Source organism: Achroia grisella, unplaced genomic scaffold (assembly GCF_030625045.1).
Source record: "Achroia grisella isolate CSIRO2021 unplaced genomic scaffold, CSIRO_AGI_Agris_v1 utg642, whole genome shotgun sequence".
NCBI lineage: Eukaryota > Metazoa > Arthropoda > Insecta > Lepidoptera > Pyralidae > Achroia > Achroia grisella.
Genome location: NW_026712979.1, coordinates 3,842,569 through 3,856,123, shown reverse-complemented (window position 1 = coordinate 3,856,123; position 13,555 = coordinate 3,842,569). Strand labels below are relative to the sequence as shown.

Genomic DNA, 13,555 nt, shown 5'->3' with positions numbered 1-13,555 from the left:
CTAACCTCCCATAAAATACTTTATCAGCACAGAGCAGGGTGCATCTACAAACATTGTAACTATGTATGCAGTCAAAAATGCAATTATGATATCTGACATAAACTTGCGAATCTGAAAAAAAATATATTTAGAATTAATTTGTTTGTTCAGCAATTAATGAAAAAGAGACCGATTTTAATAAATCAACGATATAATAAAATTTAAAATTGAATTTTAATTATAATTAATAATACTTCATTTATAAATGGAATTACATACAAAATTCTGATCGTGATGGTTAGAAAGTATAATTAAATTCTTTGTTTAGTAATTAATAAGAGACCGATTTCTTTTAATTAGACTATTAACTAGTCTCGCGCCTTACATTAATTTTCAAAGTAGTAAATTCTAAATCTAGGAAATCACAAAATTCATATCACTGCGCTACCTTCAAACTAGTTTTATTTTTATTTTTGCAGTGAATAATTATTATGATTATATGGATCTTGAATAAGATACTATTTTCGTTTACGAAAACATAGATTTACATGAGAACTTAATATTTCTATAAAATTGATATATTGAAGTGTCCTATTAATATACTTAAAAGTTTTCAAATATTCAAGTATTGAATAGAAAATGTCGAGTGCATCATGACCTGTTTATTATACAGTGGTTTATTATATAGTTGAGTTGAATTGAGAAGGAAAACTTTATACGTCTATTTGTATTTCTAACTACAATAATCAGTTCTAAACCAAATTAATCCGAGAGATACTGGTACACCCTCATAAGTTGGATCAAAATTCAATTATACTCAGCGAAATACTCAACATATACATTCACCACGACGTCGACAGTTGACAATGTCCTCTGATTATTCTAACTAAGATAAGTTATGAAGGTTTAATTTTACTATTTCTCTTATGAGTACATAAGTTTTTAATATTTATCTATTGAAATGAGTTTGTACTTAAATCAGTACTTACAGCAGTTTCATCTGACATGTATACAGGAGTTACTGAGGTACCATTAACCAGAATCATAAGTGGATAATGAAAAATGTACATAGCATAAGATAATCTCGCCAACACCTTCCACATAGGAAGACACAACACCCAGTTAACAGGACCTGAAATAAAATAGAGATGTAAATCAGACTTATACCTACATCGATTGGTACAAACAGCGTCGTCTATTGTTAAGTCCAAATTATGTCGAGCTTGTGTTATAAGTACAAGACAACTTAGGTATACTTTTTTTTTGTTGTAATACCAATAGAAAACAATAGAAAACACCAACACCAATAGAAAATACCAAAATAAGTGCAACAAGATGTACACATTAATACAGTATTTGGATCGCGAGGATCGAACCCGCAACCAACGAAAAGTAAGGTAAAAGGTTTTCGTTTAAGGTACAGGCCTACTTCATATGGTTTAAGTGCGTAAAAATGTCACACACATCCGTCAGGTTGAAGACTTTTCGTAGGTTAAAAAATAAAAAAAATTTAACATTTTAAACTGACAAGACTATATAAATTTAGGATCAGATTTGGAACATGTGCAAAACCATTTCACATTGCGGGTTAATAAAAAAAAAATACCTCCATATCCATGCACACAGGCAAACACCATCCAGCAAACACACAAACCCCAAAGTGGCCTCATGAATGAATTGAGTATATTATCAACCGTCTGATTGTCCCAGTCCCTTTGTAAAGCAGGGTAGTTAGCACAAAGTATTCCAGATGAGACAATTAATGCCAGGAACCATAGGAGAGCAACTTGTAACTGAAAAAGAAGAAGAGATATTATCTCAATGCCTGAATGGAATATATAGTTCTGTTACTTGCTCATAATACATTTTTTCACAGTTGAAAGAATTTCTAAAATCGAAGAAGAATTTTTTGATATAATAATTCCAAATAAACAAAAAAATTCAATGATATTAGTATTATACTATAATAGTACTATACATTATTATTTTTAATTAAAAAATAATCCATTACTTCAGAGCGTAGTCTATAGGCATGATGAGAAATTTCACATCGTTCAAAAAATTGATACCTAAAGTAAAATATTTTTTTATGTTATTGAAATGGCAAAAAAGTGGTCTACATATATAAACAACTACATCATGTAGCACCTTCATACTTGGTCAGTTTAGGTGACCTTAGATATTATGGCTGCACTTTCACTGCAAAATGTGTTCAAAACTCAGCCTAATTTTAATCTATATATAAATAACATTAGAGTGCCTGTTTGTAATATTGAAATAACCGTTTTTACTACTACGATATATACACCAAAATAACATTTTTTGTCTGTCTGTCTGTTTCTTCCGGCTAATCTCTGAAATGGCTGGACCGATTTTAATCGAACTTTTATTGGCAGGTAGCAGATGTAATAAGGAGTAACTTAAGCTACAGCTAAAAATAAAGTTAAATTCCACGAGGATGAAGTCGCGTGTACAGCTAGTTAAAAATATGTCTTACTTTTGGGATATATATCTTCTTTCCACGATAAGTATGCAGAATATATCCAAATATCATTCCCACGAAAAACGGCGGCGACCTTGTGAGCGGGTTTATATAATAATAAGTAAAGTAATCTGGTTGACCTTCCTTAATTGGGCTGAAATAGAATACAGTACAAGTATAGTACAAGATTGATTTTTTATATAATTGACAACAGATTGTCCTAGCGCCGCAAAATTAGGAGACCCGACCCCGCATAAAGTGGGACAGTGCTAAAAGGAAGAAGAAGTATGCTAATGTATAAGATTACAATAAAAGCTATTATTGTTTAATAGCAGCAAATATATAGTCATAACTGTTTTCCTAGATTTGATAGCCGAAACCAACGTGATGTAGTAGCAAACATATCATGGATTTTTTTTAAAAGAGTGTCATTTAAGGTTCTAGATCATTCTTCTTGTGATAGTTTGCACTCTGAATCAGTAGTAGAATAAAACAATATTACTATTCAAAATTGTTATATTGTTTATTTGATGATTTTGTTTCCAGCGACGAGTTAGAGGGTAACAGCCAGAAATATATATATTTTTTTGTCTGGGATAGATTTAACTGTCGCCCTCTTGGGTATAAGTCATGGTAGTAAACCTTAAACTACGACGATCTCAATTGTATACTTTTTCGAGATAGCGAGATGGTGAATAGATATCTTCTTGGTAAACGCGCTACATCCTAGGTCTTGCCATCATTTACCATCAGATGAGGTAAGACCAAGCGCAATCCCATTATTAATAAAAAAAGAAAGATACAGTAAAGTACAGTAAATGTACAAGATGCGGAAGAATGACATCATTGTCCTCGAGAATGGAAACGGGTGAGTAAAACTATGGTCGTTACATGATATCCGTGGTTCATGTATGTAGACCACGGTTACCACATATGATTAGGATACCCGGCAGCTTATTTGACATCTTGGTTACAAAAACTATGTTCTATTTTTAAAGTAAGTTTTAATTTATTACTTACCTAAGAGTAAAAGGTCCAGCTTTAAATCCCATAATAAAGTTATATATTGTGGCTCCTATAAGAGTACCAATTAGACAAGTGCTTAATGTAATCCAAGCTGTTTTCTTGTTACTGCTGACCACAAAGTATAGAACGAAAGGAGATATTATGAAGAGTTGAAAATCTATCGCCAGATACCAAGAATGTGGTAGACACTGAAATAATACCAAAAAAAAATTCTTACTCACTATATCGGATGTATACGGTTTCAACTTTAAGGGATATAAGAAGAAAGCCAATGATAGTACACATGACTTTTAAAATCTTCATGTAAACTGAGAGATCAAGTCATTAATTTAGTGTAAGAAATTTTAAATTTAGTTTTTGCATGTACAATGTAGGTACACTGTAACTTTCATAGTGAAATTGGTTCAGTGTGTAGTTGTTTTAACTTTTGCTATCTTTTGTCTCTCAATAAATTAAAGAAAATAAACACAATAAAAGGACATTACAACTGTTATAAATAATGTTAACTCAGTAAGTCTCTCCCCAGTTTATACATTACGGATAATAAACAAAAAAAGTTATATTAAATTTAGTTTTATATCTGCCAGCATTCTGCAATAGCTAACATTTGCTAACATTTTTATGTTGTATAGCTAATATTTTTAAATATGAGTTAAGTATAAGTTAAAGCCTTTCAGATATAGCCATCTGAAAAATTCTACAGACAAAACTACCAGCAGGTTACGTTTAGTACCTCTATTTGATCCTGGAAAAGATGCCGTGATTAGTGAATTTGTCCTAGGGACTGCCGACGGTGGTGAAGGAGCTCAAGATGATGATAAGACAAATGTACCTATCAGAATTTAATACTAACCATGTATAAGGGACTATAATAATTCTGTATGTACAATAAAGTAGGCCACCATGATTTTCTACAATGCAGCGTTTGCTGTGCTACTGCCTCCCATGCAGGTCCGTCTGATACACGATGGAAGAGTGAAGCTTGAAGGAGTACACAGGTAGCCAGAACAGGGAACAGTCGAAGAAATCGACTTAAATAGAACAAGTGGAGGTTTTTCATGAGCTTTGCTGGAACATAAAAGAAATAAGCATTTTAATCACTTATGATATTTATTGTAAGCGCTCAGTGATAGTTGATTGAAATTATATAATGTTCAATAATGTTAATCATGTACATGTATGAAGGAGGGTTGTATTGTTCGTAATGAGGACTAGTCCCCCATCGTCACCAATATACTCATACAGGTCGATTTCCATACATGGACGTCCTCTTGTTTGCAATTGCAATACTAGTACCAATACGTGAGACCACTAAATACACCACCAGTGTGAATATTGTTACTTACTTGTCCATACATTTTATGATTTTTTACGAGAATAGAATACGTACCCCACCTGGCTAATGTCAAAACGCCAGTTAGTCCATTTACCAGGAATAAGTGACTATGACTCCCAGAAGTATCGCGTGGAGTTTGACCATAAGTAATTATTATAACCATTATTAACTATAGGGTAAAATATACCCCTATTCCACATTACTAATACCCCCAATCCCTTTGAATAATTAGAGATATAAACTTAAAACTGCACGATTAGGTACCTATTTACATAATTTGGATTCATGTAACTCCTACCATATGATATTGTACAACTCAAAGTTTTAAATCTAATACACGTAAAAAAAGATATCACTTTTAAATTAAGTTGTTTCTTGACATATTATTATACATTTGTATTTCAAATGTTTTCTTAAAGTGCGCCATCTATATTCCAAATAGAAAAATAAATTATATTTGAAATTCAACGTGTGCTTAAGTTAGCATAAGTTGTAGGATGTAAGCGCGACTATTGTTGTACGACTTGTACGATAGATGGCGCAGTACTACAAAATTTAGAATATTCATTTAAAATAATTGTTTCAATTAATTTCATAAGATATTTACCTAATATTATTGTTGTTACTGAGTCAAATTATATATTTTCAAACACGTAAAAGTATAATATTTTGATTTTCAACTAAATAAAATGATAATATTATTGCGTTCTTCAAATAAAGTATCACATAAAATCATAACTATGTGGATTACATATTTCCAAGGAGACTAGAGATATTTACTAGACACTAATTGACCAACTTACCTCCTGTGACTTTGCCTACTGTACTATATACCAGTAGGATGCCACTGATCACGAAGAAGGTGTCCACCGTAATGGGGGCTGCTGTTATCCATAATGACCAGAATGATTGTATAAACTGTAAGAATACAAAAAAACAATAAACAGAACGTTTAAATTTACAAAGTGTTAATAATACTTAAGAATAATTTAATATTTGATTATTTAATATTACAAAATATATTCACGGGGAAATAACTCGTTACAGTGTTCATGTATGTGTAGCAACATTCATAGATTAATTTACACTTTTTATATAGTATGATTTGTATCCAATCAATAAATTGTTATTTATCAATAAATTTACTCAGATTTCATCTGCTATTGTAGCTAAAAAAGAGTCATATACGTATTCTCAGTCTGTATCCTATTCTTCATTTTTTGTTGAAATGATAACAAACAGACGGAGAAGTAGACACTTTCACCTTTATAACACTAGCCGTTACTTGCGACTTCTTCTGCACAGACTTCCATCCTATTTCACCAGATTACTTCTTTATTTATTGGAATTATAAACAGTACTTTAAACTGTATAGTTTATTGTACACATGTATATGTGAAATGGTTTATGTATGTCTATATATAGGTATCTATTTACTTACTTCTGCTATTTTCAATGGATTATGCATTGGTGCTGATATTATATGAGTGATATATGCGTGTCCTATGACGACCCAAATCATTGCACATGCTCTAACACCATCCAAACATTCAAGAGATCCAGCTACAGGTGTGTAAGTCATCAACCTTCGAGTGTTAGTATAAACGGAAAAAGATTGAAGAAGCTTGTTCATCTTTTTTGGATCTGAAAAGAAGTAGCTTGCTTTGAATGATTTATTTCCTTCGAATGAATGAATGAATAAGTAGCTGGTCTAGCTCCACCAGACGGAATAGCTTATTGGGTCAAGTGCAGTAGGCAATCTACATGAGTGGAAGAATTTATGTTGCTACTGAAGACCAATTATCACTTTAGTCTCATAGCCTAAAATTTCTTGAACTCTTGAAATAACGATCTTTCGGTAAAGCTAAAAATTATTTTATTGATTTTGATAGCTCTAGTGAGGCAAGTCAATCGACTGTAAACTATACTGTATATTTTAATGTAAATATATAGTCTCTAATAATATTAACACATTATTACGTGCAGAGAATAAATGCAAATAAAAAATGTAAATTTACACAGAAGCATGTAGATCTTTATAGAGCAACTCACCTTTTTTTAAGAATATTTGTTGATGAATATCGTAAGAAGTGCTTAATAGCAGAAGTAAACCAAGAAATGAAAATAAAGATCTGCAACAAATAATGTTTATTTAATTAATATAATATACATGATTTTCTTACCTTCTTTCATTTAAATTATTAAAAGGATAAGAACATATTTCTTTCAACTGAAATTGCAAATGAATGTTTAAATAATTATATAGTTTTATAAATGAAATATCGTAATATATAAAAACGAAATGAGATTTTATTTATTATAATCATCGTCTTGATGAGATAGAATAAAAGATGTACATGACATCTTATACCTCTCGAATGTTAATACATAATTAATATCACAGGCATCACATGGTCGCACGATGTCCGTAGTGCAATCTATACATATAAATAAAATTGGAGTGTCTGTTTGTAACATTGAAATAAACGTTTTTTACTACATGCACATGAATATAAATGCGGTACATACAACAACATAACATTTTTCACAATTTTTGTCTGTCTGTCTGTTTGTTCTGACTAATGTCTGAAATGGCTGGGTCGATTTTGACGGGACTTTTTTTGGCAGGTAGCTGATATAATAAGGAAACTTTTAGACTTGGGCTTGGCAACCTTTGTGTAGAATATGGATTTTTTTTATATGAGCATACTTTCGGAATTATGTAACTTCTTTTTTAAAATGATTTAATAATATTGAATCATTATAAAACTCTTTAATAATTTCATTGTTATTTAAATAATTACTTATTTAGTGATCAAAATATTAACTACTAATATTTTTTATTATTAAATTATTTATAATTATTTGTTCATTTACTCACACAGTAACGTAATCTGCAGAAGCCCAGGGTTTGTCATTAGGAAGTCTACAATAACCTTCTTCCACTTGCAAATTTGTTGGTTGGAATTTTAATAAGAAATCCAGTGCATTCTCTAAAGAACAAGGTTTTGGAATACACACTGCAAATCGTATACTGGCATCAAAAGTTGGATTTACTTCTTCAGTTCTGAAATGCAATGTATATTATTAATGAGGGTTCCATTTCTATTTCATATATCCCGAGCCCTGAGGAAATTTCAAAGGCCAGCTAAAAAGACATGAATTGATCAGAAATATTATAAAGCTTTAATTGACCAAACAAAGGACTAAAAGACCAAATATATATTTCTGTATGTAAAATCTTATTAACTAGTTAACTGGTATTTTAAAAATCCTCACATAATATTCGATCAAGTTTAACATCATATGTATTTAATAAACTAGAATAAAGTATTACTACTAAACTAAAGTAGGTTTGTTGTTCAACAGTCCCGGCAAATGTTATGCAGCTTTTGCTATTGCTTTACGTTTTTATTCATTTCTCTCTATTGCGACTCAAGCCTCATAAAATAGACAATAATTTATACAAATATGTATTGCTAATTAATATTCATTGTATGTCTTCTTGCACCGTGGAAAGACATTGTAGCTATATATCGACAGTATATCGAATATATCGACTTAAATTCATAGTAAGTATACAAATTTACTCTACTTAGTTCTAAAAATATTAGTGTCAAAATGACACAAAATTAAAAAAAAAATTAAAATTGAATTAACAATTTTATTAAACAAATATTACTACAGACATCATCCTATGATGTAACGTGATATTCGTGGTATCTTTCATTATATAGGCGACGGTTGTCAGTTTCTATCAAGTGGGCTATCAGATTTCCTATTTTAGTTATATAGCAAAAGGTTTTAGATGATGATACCTACCCTTCCTGGATATCCGATGTCATTCCTGAAAAACGTTGTATTTGACTCTCCAAGCTCTTTAGCATCATCAGATCATTATATGTGTTATTATCAATACTTGAACTTAATTGTGACAATGGTATTCCTGGAATCTCTACCGGGAGCAGACTAACAAATTGGAGAAATGGTATCCTTACCATACAAAATTTCCCTTCAATAGTCATATTTCGTACACTCTTCTCTATACCTAAACATTCGTAGTAGCTGCCTATATCTACTACATTCCCTTTTTGTAAACTTCGCGGAAATCTGTAGCCCGCATCTTTGACTGCGAACAAAAAAAAACGTTTATTACTAAATTAGTAAAGTTTACTATTAAACGTCAGTCCAACGCGTTGGTTAGTCGTAATTAGTCGCTCCTACCATTTTCGTTTCGGCTAATGTGACCAAAATACTTGAGAATTGCATTACATTTTAATTTTCTACATTAAAGCACGTTTATTCGTCATCTAATAATATTTGATATAGCCTACATTACATAATTTCAAAAGAATTAACAGTAAAGTAGAGTAAATCTAATATAACATTACTTTAAATAACAATTCAGATAGATATCATAACATAAATTTATCAAATAAAACATAAAGAGATTACTTTGACGACCTCGGTGGTCTAGCGGTCTAGCACACCGCTTTACGACCGATGGTCGCGGGTTCAATTCCTCGCACGGCATTATTTTGTATTTCACAACATTTGTATTCATGAGTATGATTGTTTGTATCGGTCTGGGTGTTTTCTATGTATAATATGTATGTATTTACAAAAAAAAATATCTATGTATATGTATCAGTTGTCTAGTACCCATAATACAAGCTTTACCTAGCTTAACTTGGGTCTAGATGGCGCTGTGTGAATTGTCTTGAGATTATTATTATTATACTTATTCTAACATGAAGACGTCTTTGTTTCTTACTTAATTATTATTCGAACCTAGGCAATTCACAACCTAGCCGTAAAGTATGTATATATCTCGAGCGATTATGAATGTACGTATATTTAAAAACAGTACGTGGTCAGGTTTTTTTTTTCAGGTAGTACTTGGAATGCTTAATGCCATAGGCTTATTTTTTTGTTCAATCAGAACTCGCGCGAAAAAACTATTAATGATATAAATATAGATAACATCGCATGTGCAATTTTAAAATTGCTATTTATCACGATAGATACATTTCAATCACTATTATATCAATATTGATAAAGGGAATTGACGTATTGGTTGATACGGACATTCTATTTTCGTCACCGGGGGGTCAAACTGGCCATTTCAATGAAGGTCGTTTGTTATAGGAAATTATATGTATATAACATTATTACATAGTATAAAAAAGTCGCTACCGCTGTTTGTGCCTATGTGTCAGGTTACTTCTGGTCCGTATATAGTCCACAATGTCCTCCCCTTGGTGGTGCTGTATAGGCGGGATAGGTACATTGCTGTGGTCGATGTTGAAATACGGAACAGGACGGCCTTATTACAAAATGATAGGCCCACTGGGTGATCTTGCAGTCAAACTCCATTTTAAAAATTGCCCCTAATTTTACGTGGTTCCTCATTTGATTTGAAATAGTCACCATCTTTGTGCGCCTCTTCCTTTGTACCACTTGTCGATAGAATTAACAAATATTATATATTAATGAAATAGTTATAATAAAGACGATCGTTGACCGTGGACAGACATGAGTATGCATGCATGGATGCATGGTATATATATATATATATATCTTTAAAACTACGCAACGGATTTTGAAGCAGTTGTTTTAATAGATAGAGTAATTTAATAGACAAAAGGAAGGTTTATATATATAATAAATGTACACTCGGGCGAAGCCGGGGCGAGTAGCTAGTTATATATCTATTTGATACCTACTTGTATAATTATGATAATGGCCTGGCTTAACAACTGACAACCATAGAAAATTTATACGAAAAAAAGACGAAAATGCCTACTATGATTTTATTTTTTATTAAAAGCGTTTTTTTTTATTCATCCCATTCCAGAGGATTACGATGCCATGTAAGAAGTATATATCATACTCCTATAATTTCTAAACTGAGATTGCCAGTTTAGAAATTATTTGCCAATTTTCCTTTAGTTTCCATAGATGATATTTGGGGAAAATTGTTTAACAGCTTTGAAAAATAACAGCTATTAATTTAAAGGGATTATGTGATAATAATAAAATTACGAGTATAATCAAAGGAAATTGAGCCGTATTGTAATGCAGCTAATATTATCGATTTCTATGAATTGGAGTTAGAGGATTAATTAGGATTAACTCAAATATTTATGAAATTTATTTTCATGTTTAATTACATACTACCAGTAAATAATAATGATATTATCTTACTATTATTATAAACGCGACAGTTTGTTAGTAAAGATGGATGATTATTTACTCTTTCAAGCAAAAACTACCGAACTGATTTTGATGAAACTTTGCAATAATATAGCTTATACATCGAATAATACTATTATTAAGGGGGTAATTTTTTTTTTGTTAAATATATGGCATATATTTACTAATATTAATTCATATAATAGAATAATAACGTTGTATAAACGCCTAGTTTATTTTTTATTTATTTACGTTTGATTATTATAAGTCTCAAACGGAACTAATTCCTTCGAAATTTCTTTGTATTGAAGCAAAATCTTGTATAAGCTTTGATAATAGTTTAAAAACGATTAAGAAACAAAATCCCAAAAATTTTCATTGCCTCAGAAATAAAAATTTTTGCAGATACCTACTATTTTATAGATATTATAAATAATTTAAATTCTTTTGAACCATTTAATAAAAAGGCCTTAATTCGTTAGAATAATGTTCAAAATTAATTAGACTTATACACTGCTCGCAAACCATTTAGAAATGGCATAGTATTACCGGTAGGACAACATACATTATCAGGACTCTCTCGAAATCTATACTGCTATGGATAATAAATAATGATTGAATTTTACATTCTACGATTCTTAATTTTTATGGAATTTATTCATCACCGTTCCTAAACAGACGTCCTTCAGCAAAGTTTTGACCCAAAATTGTATTTGGTCGTGGATGAAATAAAAGTCAATAATTGTAGGAATTTATAAGATCTACTGTAGTAGTAGTGTTATAATAAGTTGGTATGTTATGTTGTATTAGGGTTCACATGCGAATCCCCTGGCTCCGGCATAGGCGCTCGTAGGTACACCGTGTGGTTTTTGGTGAGTACAAATCTCACACACCGCCCCGCCCTCCCTCCGGCAAGGTGACGGTCTTTTGAAGATTTTCAACACGTTAAAAAAAAAGGGTTGGCAGTTGAAAATAAATATAAGTAATAGGGCTGCCAAATTTATCATACCCAATATTTTGTTTAAATTATTAATTATAATTTTAAAACTTATTTATTTTAATAATAATAATTATGAGTATAATTTATGGATGATGATGATGTTTTATAAAATAATAGGTTCAAACTCACATCGACCCAATAGGGCGGGATCTCTTAGCCTAATATATGCAACCTGCGCGGCACACTCCCGACGATCTAACACTTCTTTAAATAACTCATCATCAAAAAGTTCAGTACGATTATATATTAAATCACCGTACCCATTTACAGTAATTAAAAAAATTAAGACATGTATAAAAACTAATTTAAATTCCATGTTACTTAATTTTATTGCTAAAATTAAGTTCCTCGGAACACGCACAAATGTCAAGTGAAATCCAAATATCGTATTATACGCAATCTTAAAATATTTTTATACAAATATAATATTGATTAATCTAATCAACAATTGATTTTTATGATGGTGCTGTATAAATATGTCGATGTATAGATATAGTCTAATTAATACACATTAATGCTGTATATACTTTGAGCAGGGGCCGATCCAATACCATTATGTGGAATAACATCTGATAACTATACCGACTCGCTACTGACTACGTATAAGAAAAAATAAACGTGATGTTGAAACCTAAGCCAGGACTGTGTTGTATCGTGATAAGAATTGACTCTTGTGTGGGTTGTATCTATACTTATATTATGAAGAGAGAGAGCTTATTTTCTTATTATGAACCATTGCTTCAATTTGAAAAATTCTTTCACTGTTTAAAAGTAACTTTTTCCAGAGTGAGATAGATTATTATGTTAATATATAGAAAATTCTAAAAGCTGAGCACCCAAATGAAGTTAGGACGTGCTATTAATATTATGATAAAATCAAACTATACCTAAAGAGAGAGAGAACTATTGAAATTATATCGCTTTATGTATTCTACCGTATATACAACAAAATGTGTTCTGAAAAATTGTTCGACATACCTACGGCTTTTACCATCGTACCGCTTGCCAATGTCAGGAAATTCGTCTCCATACCATGAAACCAAAGCGATCTCGGACAGTGCGGTTTCAGAGGCTATTTTGCGTGAATGAATTATCTGCCGAGGTTTTCCATAGAGACGGGGTTTTTTTGAAGGGTATATTAAAGTTTCTTAAGGATCGGGAACGCGCACGTGACACGTCTGATGTTTCAGACGTCCATAGGCTACGATAACAGTTTACCATCGAATGTGCCATATGCTTAATTGCCACCTTTATTATATAGATATAATAAAAGGACTATGGACAGATACTGTAACTAGGTTTTAATATATTTTATTGTGGTTAACTATTCATGATTATTATAAGGTGATTGCCAAATAAAATTGCATTATTATCACAATTTCTACTGATATTTTATTATTACTTAAAATTTAATGTGAAATGAGTGATAATTTATTTATATACATTTGGCAATCGGAATATAATTTTCAGAAGGTGTAGGAATTATTAAACTAGTTCACCCACGTCACATTTTCTATTGATGTTCCGCTCCTATTAG

General features: G+C 31.1%; 1 protein-coding gene across 1 annotated transcript; it reads right to left on the bottom strand.

Moving 5' to 3' along the window:
* Positions 1 to 12,334, bottom strand: LOC131849488 (O-acyltransferase like protein-like). The gene is made up of 12 exons (XM_059199569.1): positions 12,148 to 12,334; positions 8,646 to 8,952; positions 7,705 to 7,890; positions 6,876 to 6,955; positions 6,265 to 6,467; positions 5,627 to 5,741; positions 4,341 to 4,555; positions 3,482 to 3,675; positions 2,477 to 2,615; positions 1,586 to 1,772; positions 969 to 1,111; positions 1 to 111 (listed from the first exon to the last, which is right to left on the bottom strand). Exons 1-12 carry the CDS (start codon positions 12,332 to 12,334, stop codon positions 1 to 3), a joined length of 2,067 nt encoding a protein of 688 aa, XP_059055552.1.
* Positions 12,335 to 13,555: the final 1,221 nt, after the last annotated feature.

Excerpts from the sequence above, each read along its gene's own strand:
- LOC131849488 (XM_059199569.1), bottom strand. The coding sequence starts at position 12,334 with ATGGAATTTAAATTAGTTTTTATACATGTCTTAATTTTTTTAATTACT. Across the intron at positions 5,742-6,264 it reads ATCCATTGAAAATAGCAGAA|TTTATACAATCATTCTGGTC; the intron begins GTAAGTAAATAG and ends GTATTCTTACAG. Across the intron at positions 112-968 it reads ACATGTCAGATGAAACTGCT|ATTCGCAAGTTTATGTCAGA; the intron begins GTAAGTACTGAT and ends ATTTTTTTTCAG.